Source organism: Salmo salar, chromosome 19 (assembly GCF_965601325.2).
Source record: "Salmo salar chromosome 19, fSalSal1, whole genome shotgun sequence".
Lineage (NCBI taxonomy): Eukaryota > Metazoa > Chordata > Actinopteri > Salmoniformes > Salmonidae > Salmo > Salmo salar.
The window spans coordinates 74,001,070-74,021,507 of record NC_138309.1 but is presented as its reverse complement, the minus strand read 5'-3'; the positions used below and the strand labels follow the sequence as shown (position 1 = coordinate 74,021,507).

Here is a 20,438-nt window from a genome sequence, read left to right as displayed (position 1 = left end):
GCTTTGCCTTTAAATTGTTTAACTTGGGTCAAACATTTCGGGTAGCCTTCCACAAGCTTCCCACAATAAATTGGGTGAATTTTGGCCAATTCCTTGAGGGCTCATCATGCAGGTGGTTGAAGGCTCAGCCTTCGATTGGGCAGATACAATAAATCATTCTCAAATAAAAACATATAAAAGCTTGATATATTGCCTGCCAATGAACATTATTTGAAATGGGAATAGATAGAACTGTGACTCGGTAAAGCACCTCCAGAACAAGATCTGTGAGGGTGGAACAGAACAGAGAATGATGGCTATTTTTAGACCCATTAGACAGCATCAGTACGCAAATGGTAATGGACAAAGCACAAGGATGGTGACATCTCCTTCATGGAATGTTCCCTTATGGGCTGGGTCAGGTGATACCTGTTGCCAGGTATATGAATTTGTAGTACATTGGCTATATGACGCCACTGCCATTTATTTTAGTAAACCTAGATGTACACATTACTGAAGGAAATGACTGATTTAGTTTTGCGTTAATGAGATCTGAGAACGGTCAAACGGAGCCGGTGGCGACATGTTTACAGGTATCCGCGAATAAACAAACCTTAATTCATCCCAGACTCACATACAACTCGGTGCAGAAGATACATCTCTTGTGTCGTTTCCAGGTAGGTTATGAATGTTCGCCGTCTTTTAACTGCCTATTAGTATCCCCGAAGAGATCCGACATGGTGGATGATGAAGACGCAGAGTAAATCCATTTGAATTCAATCACTTTTTGACAATACCCTTTTAGATTTGAACGAAACTTTACCTATTTGCCCATTGTATAATTGCTCAGAATGGGACTTGTTGGACCTGAATGCGAAAACATTCAAGAGATTAAGGTGTAATAAATTACTGCGGTCAAGTGAGCGAGCATACACCCGCAAAACGCATTCAAACCATCCGTTCTTCAGTTTCAGCCTGAATTTGTGTACGGGAATACAAAACACTACTGCATCGCGTATTTTCTTTTGGGGAAACTTAAGTCGGATGCACTCTCATGCACAGATGAAGACGATAGCTGCGAAGCATTGAAAGCAAAACGTTTGAAGCACACTTATTCAGAATTCCTTTACCAAATCGTTTATTTCATTTTCGCCCCTTATCAAACATTACAGTACTTTGATAACACGGGTAGAGTGAGGCTGCAGTTACCCTAAAGGCGTCAGCATGCTTCAGTTCGGCTGGCTAGGCGAACCGAACGAGTGTGCAAGAACCTTGCTTAGCAAACGAAAAAAGCTGCAATAGCACTGTTTGTCCATTGTCGAGGTGGTGCTGTTCAGGGAATGTTAAAGTATTAAAAAAAGATGTGTTTACAGACATAACATAAAAATACAGTGCACACACAGCAAGATCTAAGTGAGCTTGATATGTCATTTTTTTAGTAGGTCATTTATCCATTGTGTTGACCATTGGGCTATACAATGCCCATATTATGTCAATTTAAAATATGGATTAGTAAAATTGAATGGAAGCCAGAAGCCATGGTTTACGGGCAACATTCGCACTGAGCTAAAGGGAGCGGGACTCTAACCCGGAAGCGTATAAGAAATCCCGCCATGCCCTCCGACGAACCATCAAGCAGGAAAAGCGTCAATACAGGACCAAGATCAAATCGTACTACACCGGCTCCAAAGCTCGTTTGATGTGGCAGGGCTTGTAACCTATTACAGACTACAAAGGGAAGCACAGCCGAGAGCTGCCCAGTGACATGAGTCTACCAAACGAGCTAAGTAACTTCAATGCTCGCTTCGAGGCAAGTAACACTGAAACATGCATGAGAGCATCAGCTGTTCCGGATGACCGTGTGATCACACTCTCCGCAGCCGATGTGAGTAAGACCTTTAAACAGGTCAACATTCACAAGGCCGCAGGGCCAGACGAATTACCAGGACGTGTACTCCAAGCATGCGCTAACCAACTGGCAAGTGTCTTCACTGACATTTTCAACCTATCTTTGTCTGAGTCTGTAATACCAACATGTTTCAAGCAGACCACCATAGTCCCTGTGCCCAAGAACACTAAGGTAACCTGCCTAAATGACTACCGACCCGTAGCACTCACGTCTGTAGGCATGAAGTGCTTTGAAAGGCTGGTCATGGCTCACATCACCATTATCCCAGAAACCCTAGACCCACTCCAATTTGCATACCGCCCCAACAGATCCACAGATGATGCAATCTCTTGCACTTCACACTGCCCTTTCACACCTGGACAAAGGAACATCTATGTGAGAATGCTATTCATTGGCTACAGTGAACTTTGAGCTAACATACTTCAATTCAATAGTAGATCACTAATCCATTGTCATTAACATTGCAAAGTATAACAAGTAATTCATTGTGTTCAAATTGAATTATATGGGTTAGAAGATGGACCTGCATAAGATGTCATTTCCATCCTCATACTTCTTAGCATGGTCTGCAAAGTGTAACCTTCTTCAGTAGAGACCAGCCATAAACACACCCCTTTACAGCAGCAAGATTTCCAGTCCAGTAGTCATTCTATAGGGACTGCTGGAGTTGACCTTCTAAAGCTACCAGGTAACATTATAACACATCTCTTCTATCCAGTCAGCAGAACAGTGGGTCTGATGGACCAGGTTTCCCGGTCAGGGGTTGGCAGTGATGTCACATACGAGACCGCCTCCATGGGGGAGTACAGGTGGAGCTCTGAGGAACATGAGGTAAGATACAGAGCCCTTCGGTTTACCTGTCCGTGACTATCATGCACTTACCCCTACATTGTATAACATGTCATAAAGTCTGCTTACTCGCCCACCCATACAAACATAAACACTGCATGATGATGATGTATCTTTAGTTAGGAATTATTGATGCTATGGTTTTTAGACCAATGATGTAATATATACTAACTTCAAACTGCACTGTAGCACTTTTGTACTTTGTATAGTTTTATTTAAAGATTGAGGATGATTTTCTCCTGATGGTGTTTGTCTGTTTTTATGTGGTGAAGCCAAAGACATTTCCACAGTGTGTGGACAATAACGGTTCCTGCCCTCTAGTGGAGAAGATGTTCCATTACATTCTTCCCATTCTGCCGTCTATTATGATGACGTCACTTCATCACATTTTGCTTTTGTCGTGATGTGCTAGTGACAGTATACAAAGCTCATGAGCCGATACTGTTTTTCAGCTACATTAGTGTTCAGTTCCTGGTCTTCTCTGTATTTACTGAATAGCGAGAGCGTATTGACCAACTGTCACTTTAATATATACTGCTCAAAAAAATAAAGGGAACACTTAAACAACACATCCTAGATCTGAATGAAAGCAATAATCTTATTAAATACTTTTTTCTTTACATAGTTGAATGTGCTGACAACAAAATCACACAAAAATAATCAATGTAAATCCAATTTATCAACCCATGGAGGTCTGGATTTGGAGTAACACTCAAAATTAAAGTGGAAAACCACACTACAGGCTGATCCAACTTTGATGTAATGTCCTTAAAACAAGTCAAAATGAGGCTCAGTAGTGTGTGTGGCCTCCACGTGCCTGTATGACCTCCCTACAACGCCTGGGCATGCTCCTGATGAGGTGGCGGATGGTCTCCTGAGGGATCTCCTCCCAGACCTGGACTAAAGCATCCGCCAACTCCTGGACAGTCTGTGGTGCAACGTGGCGTTGGTGGATGGAGCGAGACATGATGTCCCAGATGTGCTCAATTGGATTCAGGTCTGGGGAACGGGCGGGCCAGTCCATAGCATCAATGCCTTCCTCTTGCAAGTACTGCTCACACACTCCAGCCACATGAGGTCTAGCATTGTCTTGCATTAGGAGGAACCCAGGGCCAACCGCACCAGCATATGGTCTCACAAGGGGTCTGAGGATCTCATCTCGGTACCTAATGGCAGTCAGGCTACCTCTGGCGAGCACATGGAGGGCTGTGCGGCCCCCCAAAGAAATGCCACCCCACACCATGACTGACCCACCGCCAAACCGGTCATGCTGGAGGATGTTGCAGGCAGCAGAACGTTCTCCACGGCGTCTCCAGACTCTGTCACGTCTGTCACATGTGCTCAGTGTGAACCTGCTTTCATCTGTGAAGTGCACAGGGCGCCAGTGGCGAATTTGCCAATCTTGGTGTTCTCTGGCAAATGCCAAACGTCCTGCACGGTGTTGGGCTGTAAGCACAACCCCCACCTGTGGACGTCGGGCCCTCATACCACCTTCATGGAGTCTGTTTCTGACCATTTGAGCAGACACATGCACATTTGTGGCCTGCTGGAGGTCATTTTGTAGGGCTCTGGCAGTGCTTCTCCTGCTCCTCCTTGCACAAAGGCGGAGGTAGCGGTCCTGCTGCTGGGTTGTTGCCCTCCTACGGCCTCCTCCACGTCTCCTGATGTACTGGCCTGTCTCCTGGTAGCGCCTCCATGCTCTGGACACTACGCTGACAGACACAGCAAACCTTCTTGCCACAGCTCGCATTGATGTGCCATCCTGGATGAGCTGCACTACCTATGCCACTTGTGTGGGTTGTAGACTCCGTCTCATGCTACCACTAGAGTGAAAGCACCGCCAGCATTCAAAAGTGACCAAAACATCAGCCAGGAAGCATAGGAACTGAGAAGTGGTCTGTGTTCCCCACCTGCAGAACCACTCCTTTATTGGGGGTGTCTTGCTAATTGCCTATAATTTCCACCTGTTGTCTATTCCATTTGCACAACAGCATGTGAAATTTATTGTCAATCAGTGTTGCTTCCTAAGTGGACAGTTTGATTTCACAGAACTGTGATTGACTTGGAGTTACATTGTGTTGTTTAAGTGTTCCCTTTATTTTTTTGAGCAGTTTATACATATGTATAAACACACTGAGTGTACAAAACATTTGGAACTCTTTCCATGACATAGACTGACCAGGTGAAAGCTATGATCACTTATTGATGTAATGTTTTAAAATCCGTTTCAATCAGTGTAGATGAAGGGGAGGAGATAGGTTAAATAAGGATTTTCAATACTTGAGACATGGATTGTGTATGTGTGCCATTTAGATGGTGAATGGGCAAGACAAAATATTTAAGTGTCTTTGATCGGGGCATTGTAGTAGGTGCCAGGCACACCGGTTTGAGTGTGTCAAGAACTGCAACGCTGCTGGGTTTTTCCACGCTCAACAGTTTCCCAAGTGTATCAAGAATGGTTTACCACCCAAAGGACATCCAGCCAACTTGACACAACTGTGGGAAGCATTGGAGTCAACATGGGCCAGTATCCCTTTGGAACACTTTTGACACCTTGTAGTCCATGCCCTGACAAATTGAGTCTGTTCTGAGAGCAAAGAGGGGTGCAACTCAATATTAGGAAGGTGTTTCTAATGTTTTGTCCACTCAATCTGCCTTCAGAAAGTATTCAAACCCCTTGACTTTTCCACATTGTTATTTTACAGCCTGAATTTAAAATGGATTAAATTGAGATTTTGTGTCATTGGCCAGCACAATACCCCATAATGTCAAAGTGGTATTTTTTTATTTTATTTTTACAAATGAATAAAAAACAAAAATCGGAAATGTCTTGGGTCAATAAGTATTCCACCCCTTTTATGGCAAGCCTAAATAAGTTCAGGAGTACTAATATGCTTAACAAGTCATATAATAAGTTGCATAGACTGTGTTTAAAATTATTTCTGAATGACTACCTTGTCTCTAGCCCAGACATACAATTATCTGTAATGTCCCTCAGTCGAGAAGTGAATTTCAAACACAGATTCAACCACAGCATTCCAGGTGAAGCTGGTTGAGAGAATGCCAAGAGTGTGCAAAGCTGTCATCAAGGCAAAGGGTGGCTACATTGAAGAATCTAAAATATATTTTGATTTAACACTTTTTTTGCTTACTACAAGATTTCATATGTGTTATTTCATAGTTTTGATGTCTTCACTTTTATTCTACAATGTAGAAAATAGTAAAAATAAAGATAAACCCTTGAATGAGTAGGTGTGTCCTAACTTTTGACTGGTACTGTAGCTTGACACAACGTACCCCGAACTGGATGAAATATGACCACTACCTTTTTAAAACCATGTCTATCTTTATTTCCCAAACACAGTTCAACAGTGACAATCACTTTTTTTTAACACAGGCTTAACACCTAACAAACACTTTGACTGGTACTGTATGGAAAAAAAACTGAATGCAGCAGAGTTTAAGCCAGCATGACCTCTGTACTATAATAATTACTATTCAAATGAGCTTTGTGATTATAATGTTACCTCTGTGGCCCGTCAATCAGATGTCCGACCCTCAGGGCCAGTGTCTGGCCGCCCCCCAAGCCCTGCCGGCCCCCACCTACAAACAGAGGGTTGAGGAGTTCAAGAAGCTGTTCAGAGAACTGCCTGAGTCGGAGAGACTCATCATGGGTGAGTTACGTGTCTGTGTGTGAGAGAGAGAGAAATGGAGAAAGAGAGATGGGGAGAGAGAGGCCCCATCCAGAAATTGACCCTAATAATATTTATAATAATAATAATTTATTATTATTATTATAATTATTATCTCTCAAAAACAAAACATTGGCACCTCTCTCACCTGCATATACCAGCACACCTGTGCTGTACTTACCTGTGTCAAGGTGCGTTCCGTGTCTTTCCCCAGACTATACCTGTGCCCTCCAGAGAGACATCCTACTGCAGGGACGCCTCTACCTGTCAGAGAACTGGCTCTGTTTCTATAGCAACGTGTTTCGGGGGACAAAGGTGAGCTCACACATGGGGAAGAGATGGAAAATAGGAGTTTTCTGTCTTGGGGATGAATTATTCAGATCGTGATATGCTGTAAATGTGTGTATGTATTGCATTATTCTGGTCGTGTTAAATGTGGTCAGTGTTCTCTGGTTTTAGAGGGTGATATACTGTATTTAGAGTGTTGGGCCAATGCGGCTTCTCTCTGAACGTTCATAGAGTGCCACTTTCTCCTCAATAGCCGTTGCTAAGTGATAATTAAAGCTTCCACGTTGTGCTGTTTACTGCTGATAGTTTTCAGTGAAAGCAGATGTGCAATTTGTTGACTTGGATACACATTATCCCCAATGCTAATCAATAAAAATGTCTGTTCTGTTTTGCTTGATTACAGCGGGTCATTTCATAGGGAACTGTCAGAGGCGCTCTCGTATTGTTACATCACAAACATGTAGAGAATAAAGGTGCCAACATGGCAGCTGTTCAAAAAGGGCAGAACTCTCTTTATATATGGCTCTGGTTGTAGATAGCCTTGACTCTGGAAGTCATCACTATGCTCTCTGGTTATAGATAGCCTTGACTCTGGAGGTCATCACTGTGCTATATTGTCGTAGATAGCCTTGACTCTGGAAGTCATCACTGTGCTATATTGTCGTAGATAGCCTTGACTCTGGAAGTCATCACTGTGCTATATTGTCGTAGATAGCCTTGACTCTGGAGGTCATCACTGTGCTATATTGTCGTAGATAGCCTTGACTCTGGAGGTCATCACTGTGCTATATTGTCGTAGATAGCCTTGACTCTGGAGGTCATCACTGTGCTATATTGTCGTAGATAGCCTTGACTCTGGAGGTCATCACTGTGCTATATTGTCGTAGATAGCCTTGACTCTGGAGGTCATCACTGTGCTATATTGTCGTAGATAGCCTTGACTCTGGAGGTCATCACTGTGCTATATTGTCGTAGATAGCCTTGACTCTGGAGGTCATCACTGTGCTATATTGTCGTAGATAGCCTTGACTCTGGAGGTCATCACTGTGCTATATTGTCGTAGATAGCCTTGACTCTGGAGGTCATCACTGTGCTATATTGTCGTAGATAGCCTTGACTCTGGAGGTCATCACTGTGCTATATTGTCGTAGATAGCCTTGACTCTGAGGGACATCAAGGCCATGTACAGAGAGAAGACAGCACGGATGATCCCCAATGCCATTCAGATCTGCACAGACTCAGAGAAGGTACAGTATAGTCACTCAAACACCACCTGGGTTCTGATATCCCTGGACAGTTGCACCAACGCCCTGGACCAGAGCTAAGAGACCCTGTGCTTTTCATTGTTTAACCCCTCAGGGGTAGGTCTACAGCTGCAGCACTGACAAAATAACATGTTACTCATCCCTTCTGTCTGTCCTAAATGCAAACCAATGGATGGTTATCACTGCAATAATATTAACAAGCTTCTGTCGCTCTCTTCCCTACAGTTGTTCTTCACTTCCTTCTCAGCCAGAGAGAAGAGTTACCAGGGAGTGTTCCGGATGTGGCAGAACACTCTGATGGACAAGGTGAGGCACAGTTCAGCGACTTCATAACCTCACCTCACTCACTGGGGTTGCATCCCAAATGCCACCCTATTCCCCATAAAGTGCGCAACTTGTTTATATTTACATTTTTTTATTGAACCTTTATTTCAGTTAAGAACAAATTCTTATTTAGAATGTTGGCCTACCAAAAGACAAAAGACCTCCTGCGGGGATGGGGGCTGGGATTAAAGAAGGGCATTTCTATGACAAGGATATTTATATGAACAGTAGGAGTTACGCTAAGCACAGATCTAGGATCGTCTTCCCCTCACTCAATCTTACTCTTGCTAATAAGGAAATAATAGGACAATAGTATGGTAATAAGCTAAACTGGGGAGATTCTCAATTGGTTTGCTCTACTCCTCCGTCCTCCCCTCCTTTTGAAAAAGGTCAAAGGTAACCAAGGAGAGGAAATGTGGAAACAAATGCACTTGTATGAAATGACTATCCTTCACTTGCGCATCATCATGCAAATGATGTTTACAGAGGTGGAGTACCTAATGAAATGTGTAGGTTAGTAAAAAGACTTGTGACTTTTTATATATATCATTTTTTTTTTTCTCCCCAATTTCGTGGTATCCAATTGGTAGTTACAGTCTTGTCTCATCGCTGCAACTCCCGTACGGACTCGGGAGAGGTGAAGGTCGAGAGCCGTGCATCCTCCGAAACACGACCCAACCAAGCCGCACTGCTTCTTGACACAATGCCCACTTAACCCGGAAGCCAGCCGCACCAATGTGTCAGAGGAAACACCCGTACACCTGGCGACCGTGTCAGCATGCACTGTGCCCGGCCCGCCATAGGAGTCGCTAGTGCGCGATGAGACAAGGATATCCCTGCCGGCCAAACCCTCCCCTAACCTGGACGACGCTGGGCCAATTGTGTGCCTCCCGGTCACGGCCGGCTGAGACAGAGCCTGGGCTCGAACCCAGAATCTCTAGTGGCACAGCTAGCACTGCGCCACTCGGGAGGCCTAGTTGGGACATTTTATAGATAAAAAGATAGCATAAAAAGTAGCATATTGTTTTTAAATATGTGCATGCTTTTCTCCTCCGAGTAAACAGCTGATATAAAGGGGTTGTGGCGGATCTCTAAACTCTTCCGCAAAGGACTCCGGTAGAATACTCCTGTGCTTCCTCAGCGGGAGGAAGCCATCGAGGTGGCGAGGACACGCCTCCATTCGCCTACTAACTAATTGACACTCTCCTCGACCACTTATTGGTTTCCAGGTCATGAAGGAGAGAGGACGGAGGAGTCAAAGAAAGGACGGTATTTTGCCCAAATGAGAATATCTCATCGAATGGCTCTGGGAGAATCTTTATTGTATACTCCTCGCGTCCCCTCTCCTCACCCCCTTCTCAAAACCCATTGGATGGAAAAGCCAGAGGTCCCAAACCCACTGACTTTCTCCTCCAATGGGTGTTGAGAAGGAGGCGTGGAGAGAGGACCTGAGGAGTATGTAATTGAGATTCTCCCACTGATCCAGTTGCATGGACGCCAACTACTAGATAACCAGGTAGTATCCATGGTGATCATAGCTCTAGTCTGTCATTTCATGCTACCTGTCCAGATTCTTATGTAGTATGCAAGGCTTCTGTGACTTTACCCTGGCTGACTGTTCTTATCTGATCAGTCCTGGGTGAACACCATGCCCCCCAGACTGGCCCCATGTCCCTAAACGAGGTTACCATGGCATTCAGTTCTTATGTTGTATACAAGGGGAAGTGGCAGGCTGAATATTCATAATGTTTTGTTTCTTATAACGTACTAGCTCTTTTGATAGCAAAGTTGAGATAAAAGTAAAACATATTAGGACCTAGAATAAATGCAATTTATAGGGGCAACTAGTGCAATATGGAAAACTGTGGACCAAGGGAATGAAGCTGTCAACAACAACCCGACAATAACACCGGTGTGGCTCGGGAGTTAGCGAATGAAGGTAAGGTTCAATGACCCCCTCAAAGGTGTGGCTAGCAAGGTTAATTTGCATAAGACACACGCCCTGCCCCCGAGAAAGCGCTGTCGTTTCGTTACCTCGCCATTCTTCAGGGCAACAGATCTGATTTCCGTTGCCACTGAACGTTCACGAGCTTGGCATCTAATAGAGCTTTTATCGAAGCTATCTATCTTTCTATAAATGGGCGGAGCGCTCTTGTTCCTATTGTTGGGCAAAGCGCCTAACTTCCTGATTGCTTTGTGACGGCGCACAGGTTATAGTTCAGTCCAGCTGCCAGGCAGGTATACGTAACAACTGTTGGGAAAGAGCGAAATAGCTACAAAGTAAGTAAAACAACTTTAAAATTGACTTTTTTACTTGATTGGCAGCAAGTGGCAGATGTTGATCTAAATTATGATTAGCTGTGCACAGTTTGGATTAGGCTAAAGAAACCGTGGTTCCATATGGCCGCTTTCTTGACTTGATTCTGTTGCATGGGAAATAATATTAAATTGTTTTCTTTTGACTCGTAAGTGATCAACGATTGTTCAATCTCTCAAATGTTTTTTTATGTAATCTACATTTCCTTATTACTCACCCCTTTCCCCCATTCACGTATTTTTTAAATAACTTGTTGGGTCTTTTTTGGGGGGGGGGGGGGGGCGCATCATGGTGTCCATAAACATTATGCTTTGTAGCTATTAGTCAATAGCTACAGTGTACAATTTCACTATGAGCATGGTACCAGCAATATTTTTGTCAGTTCTTTATAAAATTGTATTTTAAAAAAAATGGTCTAGTCATAATTGAATTCCAATCAAAGGTGGAGCTAAATGTAATCCACACTGCATGTATTGTTTTTAATCCCGTGACATCAGTGTGGTAGAGTAAGGAGCAGGTTAGGGCTGTTTTGTTTCATTGAAACTAGGACACTGGAGGTGGTGTGAGATTCATGCACAGGTGGAAGATAGTTATCATGTTACAGGAAACCAGATAGAGGAATTCATCCTATAATTTTTTATTTTGATTGAGCTTTCGCACGTTATAACCTACAAAAAGCTGATTGGTGGTGACACTACCAGGAAAGCAGTTGCTTTTCCATGATAACAGAAATCTATTCAAGTGCCACTGTTTGCTGTGTACCAAGCTCCTCTCCCTCTCTCCTAGCCACTAAGTAGTTTGGCGCTGTGGCAGATGGTCAAGCAGCACTATGGCAATGACCTGGGCCTGAGGATTGTAGAGATAGAAAGTCTACAGACATCAGCAGAATCAACCACGCAGAAACACACCAGGTGAGGATGACTACTCACACACACACCTGGATCTCTCTCTCTCTCTCTCTCTCTCGCTCTCTCGCTCTCTCTCTCTGCACAAAGAACAACAACATGCACTCACCTACATCTGTCTAACTGACACATTTCTTCAACCTGTTTACCCACCTGGTCCATGGCAGCATGACTGTGAGGCCTGGTGGAGAGGACTCTGGGAGGCCGTCTACTCTGCGCCTCCAGCCGGGGGATCAGAGCTCCTTTGAGCCCACTGCGCCCCAGGGAGAGGACCTACCCTCACCCCTCGGACAGAGCTCCATCCACTCCGGAAACACGGTACGACACCTCTTTGAAGTCACATAGATCACATCATTACTCTTTTTGTTGACAAACCCCTGCTCCACAAACTTCAGACTTATCTAACATCACTGTTAAGATTTAAAATGACAAGTTATCAAACCCGTTCACAGGGTTGGTTAACTCTGGAGACTCCTTTGGTGTCTAGAGAATTAGCTAAATCAGCCTATAATTTCCTTGCACCTTACGTGCCGAATGATCTACAATACAGTTTAAAATGGGAGGAATTGGTGCCTCTAGGGCGTTTCAGAAGGTTGTTAGGGGAACTTTTTACTGAAGATTGTGTTTTGCTTGTTGTGTATAATAACCTGTATATAAATGTGTAGTTTAATGTGATTATTGTATTTTCATGTGTATTGTGGTGCTATACAGGCCTCATCTGGAAAATAGACCTCTGTCTCAGCATTGACTCCCTGTCAAAATAAAGGTTAAATACAAGTTCTCACACAAGGCTTGGATGATATCAAGTAATCGCCTTAGAGTCATGTTGTCTCCACATATTCTCTTCATTGTCTAATGAGTATTGCAAGTGAATGACCAGTCAGATTGATGGCATTTATAGCAAGGCTTCCATAGTCAGGGAAGAGTGACATTGCCATTGTGTGTCCTACAGGATGATGCTTGCAGCACCTCGTCTCGGTGTACTCCTGACCCATCCCTGGACCGCTCTGCCCCGGAGCGGGTCTCCAAGCGCTCTGAGCTCTCTCTGGACCTCAACTCTAACTTGGACCGCTTCTCTGAACAGAGCGGCTCGGAGAGTGCAGAGGAGGGTGAGAATTAACCCCCACTGTGTGTTTATTGGTTCTACCCAACAGGCATGTACATGGTAGTACTATTGACCCTCAAATGTGTTTGTTAAATGCATGCTACTTTAAAGTGATTGTTTTTGTTTTATGCTAGTGACCTGTTAAATGTGTTTGTAGAGGCAGTCCTCTGAGATCATGCTAACCCCCCCCCCCCCCCCCCCATCTTTCTCCCTGCCTCTCCTGTAGAGGAGAGGGTGAGTGTCTCCCAGCAGCATGGCAGGCTCTATGTGAATACGGTTTTCAACATCAGTGCAGAAAAGATGTTTGAACTGCTCTTTACCGAATCCCACTTCATACGAAGATTCATGAATGCCAGGAAGATCACCAGTGAGTCATCTCCCCATCCACCCTGTTATAAGCCACAGTCCTCTCCTCTGACTAAGACGGACTAGACCTCACAAGCTATTTTTAAGTGTGACTGTCCGAGCGTTGTTCTAATGTGGGACCAAATAAAGTAGTAGATAGGTTAACACAAAACACGTGTGATTGTTGTCAGATGCCGTCCTCACACGGTGGCAGAGTGACGCGTCCGGCTCTATGAAGAGGAGTCTCAACTACACCATCACCATCACCAACCCTCTGGTGGGCAAGTTCTCCACCGCCACGGAGAACCAGGTGAGCCCAGGTCTGCACGGCGTGTGGCGGGTTTTTAGTAGTGTGTGCTGGTGTGTGGAATGTCTTTTCTCCAGAGTGTGTGTAACTCCTCTGTTGCCCCGTCAGATTCTGTACAAGGAGTTCAGGGAAGGTCAGTACTACCTCGTCGACTCGGAGGTCTACACACATGACGTCCCGTACCACGACTACTTCTACACTCAGAACCGCTACTGTATCATCCGCCATTCCAAACGCAAATGTCGACTCAGGTGAGCAGCAGAGACATCACAGCCTTTCGACATTGTTATCTGCTCAGTTTACTTTAGGGTAAAGACTTTCAGGGTATTGGGGTTGAGCTTCTCGCTGCGCTCACGGTCTCTTTGTTCAGTGCAATGTGCCTCTTACATGGTTTTTGTGTGTCAAAGACTAATCAATATCCCCTAGGAAAGGTCAATTCACTTCCAACTATTGCGGTCCGATGTATTGTTGGTTCCCTTCTCCCTGATAGCTTTTAGTCAGAGTGAAAATCAGCACTGCTGTCTGTACAGCCCTCCAGGACATTTTTCAGCTTTATTGGAGTCATTCCTCTAGTGGCATAAAGCCTCCTTTCTCATATCCTAGGTCTGTGACTTCATAGCACTTATTTGCTGTGTCCAGTGGTTGACAGACTTCTTTTAATAAATACTAAATGTTTGGTACTTCAGAGTTTATGGTTACTAATTACACATTACAGAATGTGAATATAGATCATTTGATTACTATTCAATTACAACTGTAGAGTTGATGTGCTGGTGTTGTGTGTTCAGGGTGTATACTGATGTGAAGTATAAGAAGCAGCCGTGGGGGTTGGTCAAGTCCTTCATTACCAAGAACTCCTGGAGTGGCCTGGAGGACTACTTCAGACACCTGGGTGGGCAGTAGGCTGCTGCAGCCCTGGAGATCTCTTCACCCTTCTCTATATCTCTCTTTCCACTCCATCTTTAAGAATATCTGTATGTCTTGTCCCCTCTTTCTCTGTAGTTCTTCAAGTCTCTCCTTCTTGTTTGGCTGATCTCTCTGAGTGTATCTTCCTCTGAGAGCTGGTCTTCCTGCCTCACCACTTCTCAATCTCCAATTAGTCTCTCTGCCTGTGAGTGTTGGGTTAGCCATAATAGGCCCATGCTCTCTTTGTATGTTGGTGCTTCACTGGTTTCTGTCCAGCTCCCTCTCTCCTATTCTGTATAACGACCAATCTCCCTACCCTTCCTCTGCTCTTCTCTTACTCACCCTCTCCAGTCTCGTTAGTTTAGATCTGAATCAAAGCCCTGCACTCACACTGACAGTCCAACTCTCCTCATGAGATGTCGATTAGCACCCAACCTCCCTACAGACTACACGGCAGTCCTCTCTACATCACCCCTACCACCTCTAGTCATCTATTGACCCCTGTCTTCCAAGACATTTGACCCAACTTTTCCTTTGTCATCACAGAATCTGAGCTGATGGAAGAGGAGGCGGAGCTGAACCAGGGATGCGGAGACTCCGGTAAGATGACTGGCGGGTTGCGTCATTGGCGGAGAAGGACGTTCAGTCGGACACTACAGGAGCACCTGAAGCCCAGCAAGCAATACGAGCCCGACTTAGACCCCCACAGAGAGGGCAAGACGGGTACATACATGTTCTGTTTATTTAACAACCATCTTCTGACACATGGATAACATTACACATACTATATGAGTGCATTGCACAAACACTCAATCAGTCAAATGACCTACAATAGACACACAGTCATATGTCTTCCGTTCAAGCTGTTCCACTCTCTCCCGGTTGTGTGTCAGATCCCATAGATATGAAGGGTCCACCTCGATGGAACATCTCTACCATCATAGCTGGGATGAGTGTCATGTAAGTCGACACCACCAGTCAACACTCAAACGGTGTAGCTGTAAATCATCATGAACCTTTTCTATTGTCTCTGTGTGTGTACTTTCTTCAAATCAAATGTTATTTGTCACCTGTGCCAAATGCAACAGGTGTAGACCTTAGTGAAATGCATACTGACAAGCCTTAACCAACAATGCAGTTTAAAAAGAAAATACCTAAAAAGAATAAGAAATAAAAGTAACAAATAATTAGAGAGCAGCAGTAAAATAACAATAGCGGCGCTATATACAGGGGGTACCGGTACAGAGTCAATGTGCGGGGGCACCGGTTAGTCGAGGTAATATGTAGGGATGTGTGATATATCGGAATCATCCGATATGAGCTAAAATGCCAACATCGGTATTGGCCGATGTCTAGTTTAACGCCCCGATGTGCAAAACCGATGACTAAACTGACGTGCATACCCAAATAACGTAGGTACGTGACGTAATGACGCCACGTACAATTTTGCGCTATACGTGCAACACAACATTCCTAACCTAGCCCACAATGTCTGCTGTGTGGATCGAGCCGTTATTTCAAAGAGTAACAACATTTCAGCGAGACAACTCGAAGGCGAAATCCATTAAAGCCAAGATAATGGAATTCATCACCCTTGACTATCAAGCGTTCTCTGTCATGGGTGATGTTGGCTTTAGCCGACTGGTCGAGTGCCGGTACACACTACCAAGTGCGCTATTTTTCAGATGTTTCCCTACCGGAGTTACACAGTAATAACGTCACTGCTATTAGCTTCATGACATACATACTATGGAACACCGTTTGGGTTTTTGCGTGTCAAAGCTGTACAAAAAAGTATGCTAACACCAGCCACGAACGATATCTTTACAATACCGTGTTGGTAATAAAGCATAGTTTGTTCGACCGCAACTTCTGGGGTAGCTAGCTTTAGCTTGGTACCTAGCTAGCACCAATACAACCAGCCTGAAAACAATGACCAGTAGAACCTGCAGTCATTTTCATTATTCTTAGCAATGATTTAGGAATCCTTGTGAGTAAGTATTAGCTAGGTTGCCACTTGTTGTTCGCCTATTGAAATTGAACTTCAGTTCATGAAAATAAAATCGCTAGTCAGCAACTTAACCCTGTTGCCCAAAGCTAACGTTATAAGCAGCCAGCTAGCTTCATCTGGCTAGTGAGGCTCTACCGCACCGGGTTATGTGTTGTGAAGCTAGCCACAGTAAGGATTAGGCACAATAGTGGAATTTGCGGTTTGCCTTCAAAATAAGTGTCATTGACAGTAATCCAAATGAATACATAGTAGAATGATGCTAGCTAACTATATAGCTACTGAAACAGATGTCGTGTTATTTGACACGACGCAAAGACCCAAACGGCGTTCCATAGAAATCCTGGTTGAGAATGAAACGACTGAACAACGAAACAGCAAGTAAGTGAAAGAAATAGGTTTTGATTATGTTTTACTGGTAATGGGGACATGCGTAAATGCCAACAAAGTAACTTTTTGGTCAGTGTGGTGTGTGTAACCTGTTATTTATCTAGGCAAGTCAGTAAAGAACAAATTCTTATTTACAATGATGGCCCGGACGACACTGGGCCAATTGTGCGCCGCACTATGGGACTTCCAATCACGGCTGGATGTGATACAGCCTGGATTTGAACAGGGACTGTGGTGACGCCTCTTGCATCTGTGTGTGTGTTAACTATTTAATTGTAGTAGAATGCTTAAAAGGCTGCTAAAATTGTAAATATCGGTATCATTTTTCCCCGGCAAGGAACATATTGGATATCGGTATCGGCCAAAAATGTAATATCGGTGCATCACTAGTAATATGTACATGTAGGTAGAGTTATGCATAGTAAAGTGACTATGCATAGATAATAACAGAGTAGCAGCAGTGTAAAAGAGGGGGGGCAATGCAAATAGTCTGGGTAGCCATTTGATTAGATATTCAGGAGTCTTATGGCTTGGAGGTAGAAGCTGTTTAGAAGCCTCTTGGACCTAGACTTGGCGCTCCGGTACCGCTTGCTATGAGTACATTCTGCTTCATGAGCTCAAACAGTACTTAGGTGCAGTATATTAGCTAGGTGTGTGTTGAACTTAGCCAGGTAATCAGAAACCTCACTGCCTCTTTCTCTGGCTGTGTGTTCCCAGTCTGCTGATTCTAACAGTACTGAACCTGGGGCTGTTCTTTAAGCTGTGGGCCATGGAGGATGTGGCCAACCGCATGTACCTGAGCACCAAGCACCACCTCCGGGAGAGGACCGAGAGCAGGTAGGCTGCTGCACACCGGGCGACGGCCTGCACTTTTCACATTACATTTGATGTTTTAGTCATTTGGCAGACACTCTTATCCAGAGCGACTTAGTGTATTCATCTTATAATTTGTAAGTCGCTCTGGATAAGAGCGTCTGCTAAATGACGTAAATGTAATCTTAAGATGGCTAGGTGAGACAACCACATATCACAGTCATAGTCAGTACATTTTTCCTCAATAAAGAAGCTATCAGCAAAGTCAGTGCTAGTAGGAAACGCCAGACAATCTATAACCTAAACTTTACCAAACACCTAACCCTAACAATTATAATCAATTAGAAAATAAATACAGTATATTGGTTTGCAGGTTAGCCACGTCCCCTTAGCATGCATCCAAGTCAGGAAAAACTTTCTTTCATCATTTCTTGGAGTAATCAATGATCTGACAGCATCGGGTTGTTGTTGAATTCTCTCTCTCTCTCGTCATGCTGACTATGTCTGTCTCCTCAGTTTTGCTGCTGACTTCTTTCCCGAACCGGCCCCAACATACAGGACCAGAGAGGAGACTTTGCTGCTGAAAGCAGTGCTGCAGGACTCCATTAACCTATTGGAGCAGGTCAGTCAAACGACCAGCTATGTTTGTGTTACAGGCTCCCGAATTCCTCCTGCAGGTGTTTCTGTGTCTGTACAGACAATGACAGTTTTTTCCCCCCCTCTTTTCCCCATAGCTCCGCAGTTCTCTGTCGCTGCTTCAGCAGAAATTTGTAACCAACAGAACAGCAATTCTGCAGTGACACCGTCACACCTGGCGACCTCACTACGCCCTCTGAAGCCTGGGGTTGTAAAGGCTACAGGGACACGCCTCTGAGGACTCTCTCGTAACCAGGGGTGTTGCTAAAGGGACGACTCATGCACAGACTTGTTACTGAGAGCAACAATTGTTCAAGTCCCAGGGCCTTTAATAGTGTGGTACCAGGTAGATGGATTTTTTTAATTTTTATTTTATTTAACTAGGCAAGTCAGTCAAGAACAAATTCTTATTAAAGTTCAACTGTCGGCACTGCGCTGTGGAGGAAGAAAAAGGTTCCCAACCATCACTGGGAGACGACTGGTGGACTGGGGTTTATGTAGGGTGCTGTTTTCAGTTTGGTAGTTCTTTATTCTTCCTTAATGTTGGTGCTGGGTTTACTGTGATTAAGTAAGAAGTTCTACTGCATGCCTCACTGCGTACCCCTTCGATTGACAAGCCAATCACAGCAGATGTGAGCCGATGGTGTGATCAGCAGATGAGAGCCAATGTTTTGATAGAAATGAATGTAAGTAAGGGCCAATGTAAGGAATCCATGAAATATTTTTACTTTTTGCACAGTGCCTTGTGTACTTTTTATGGTTTTTAGATTAATTTTGAATCTTTTTTTCAATTAGAAGGCTTTCAGAAAGTAATTTAATAGTTTATTTTTAATGCCCATGGGTTTCTGCTCTTGTGAAAATGTGAATAAGTATGGAGTTGAGAAGAGAAAAAAAATGCTAGCCTTGGATGTTTTGGGGTTTTTCAGCTGGTTTGTAGATGTACAGCAGACCTCAATATCAGGGTTGTGTTCAGAAGGGTGCAATGTTCTGAACGCTGCAGATATAAATGCCTTTTATAGACCTGTCATGTAACCTTATTCTACATGAGTTTGTTCTACATAATATTTTTTTATCTGAACGTTCTGTAACATTGCACCCCACTGAACGTGACCCAGGTGAACTTTCTCAGGAGCATTTGGTTAGAACCAAAACATCCCGATTGAATAATACTGATTACATTTTGTTAATCCTGATAGCTTTCCCATGTAGGCTAGGCTAGAGGGTTAGTGGCTGTTGTGGAATTAATATTCCATCCACATGCCACACCCATTCAAGAAGCCACAGCACTAAAACGCTGCACTGCTTTTGTGTAGTTCACTATAAGAATGTGACCACCACAAGTTTGGTCTGGACTCTGAGTTGAATCCACACTAGTGCCTTGTTAACTTTGTTTGAATTGTTATTATTGTAAATTACAATTTACAATGACAAATGTTCATTTTGTGCAGCATATACCACTCATTTCTGTGTGTGGCGGTATAGCTTCAGACTATGTAACGCCCATCCTTATTTTTTAAATAAAAGCACAGGAATCTTCTTACCGTTGTTACATGGAATCAATGTGAACCATTGGATGTGAATAGTTTATACACACACACACACTGTATAATTTTTTGGCTATTTTGTACATTTGTTAGACAAAGATGTAATGTATTGTTGCTTTGAATAAAGAAACACTTTCCTGCCGTGTTAGTCTTCTCAATGTATTGTAAGATAAGGGACATGTTATGATCACGGCCAGGCTAAAAGCACTCTACAGTCAGCATAACCCATCTTTCTACTTTTAACCTACTGCTCTAATCACATTTGTGAATGTGTGCGAGTGAGTTTGAGGTTACTTCACTCTATCAGTACAAATGCCTGGTTGTAGTAAAACTATTAGACTTGTAACCAAGATGCAGTATATTTAGTTACAGTAGTTGAGGAAAGTCCTTGTGTAAAACCATTAAAAATGTATTGGCATCATTGCTGTGGCTGTTTAAATATACTCTGTCAGAAGAGACAACAGAGATTAAACAAACCGGGGAAGTAAATACTTTTGATCTGATCCAATTGGCTTCTTTCCAGATCATAGGAAATCCACCATAGCTCAACACCTCCAATGTCACAGAAAGGAGCCTTAGCTCTCCAGTTGATAGACTATACTTTGCCAACAACTGATCTTTGACCTTTTCTGAAACAACTTGGCTTTGGGAACCAAAATAGCCTTCCCCATAACATTTGACACTTTAGTCATTTAGCAGACGCTCTTATCCAGCGCTACATGAGTGCATACATTTTCGTTAGAAAATATGTCTATGGGTTGAACAGTTAAAATAAGCTTAATGTTTGCGTATTTAATTGAACATGCTATTGTTGACTGACAGTACCCTTGTCTTGATTCAGATTGGTAAAAAATCA

General features: G+C 43.7%; 1 protein-coding gene and 1 non-coding gene across 3 annotated transcripts; both read left to right on the top strand.

Moving 5' to 3' along the window:
• Positions 1-245: 245 nt before the first annotated feature.
• Positions 246-6,405, top strand: LOC123723992 (uncharacterized). Its single transcript, XR_014381695.1, has 3 exons — positions 246-656; positions 2,607-2,719; positions 6,285-6,405. It is a non-coding gene; the product is annotated as an uncharacterized LOC123723992 (transcript).
• Positions 6,406-7,498: 1,093 nt separating this feature from the next.
• Positions 7,499-19,723, top strand: gramd1c (GRAM domain containing 1c). Of its 2 annotated transcripts, XM_014159359.3 has the most exons (14): positions 7,499-7,964; positions 8,208-8,288; positions 11,410-11,534; positions 11,696-11,846; positions 12,481-12,637; positions 12,860-13,000; positions 13,170-13,288; positions 13,394-13,536; positions 14,074-14,177; positions 14,738-14,914; positions 15,085-15,151; positions 17,307-17,426; positions 17,919-18,024; positions 18,137-19,723. In XM_014159359.3, exons 1-14 carry the CDS (start codon positions 7,899-7,901, stop codon positions 18,200-18,202), a joined length of 1,623 nt encoding a protein of 540 aa, XP_014014834.2. In that variant the 5' UTR covers positions 7,499-7,898; the 3' UTR covers positions 18,203-19,723. The 2 variants fall into 2 exon arrangements, with proteins under 2 accessions (XP_014014834.2, XP_045558614.1); XM_045702658.2 differs by lacking the exons at positions 7,499-7,964; positions 8,208-8,288 and adding an exon at positions 10,294-10,586.
• The last annotated feature ends 715 nt before the right edge of the window (positions 19,724-20,438 follow it).

What these genes read in the sequence shown, in the direction of transcription:
- gramd1c (XM_014159359.3), top strand. Translation starts at nt 7,899, where the DNA reads ATGTACAGAGAGAAGACAGCACGGATGATCCCCAATGCCATTCAGATC. An exon ending in GAATGCCAGGAAGATCACCA is followed by an intron (nt 13,001 to 13,169) that starts GTGAGTCATCTC and finishes GATTGTTGTCAG; the next exon opens with ATGCCGTCCTCACACGGTGG. An exon ending in CCACAGAGAGGGCAAGACGG is followed by an intron (nt 14,915 to 15,084) that starts GTACATACATGT and finishes GTTGTGTGTCAG; the next exon opens with ATCCCATAGATATGAAGGGT.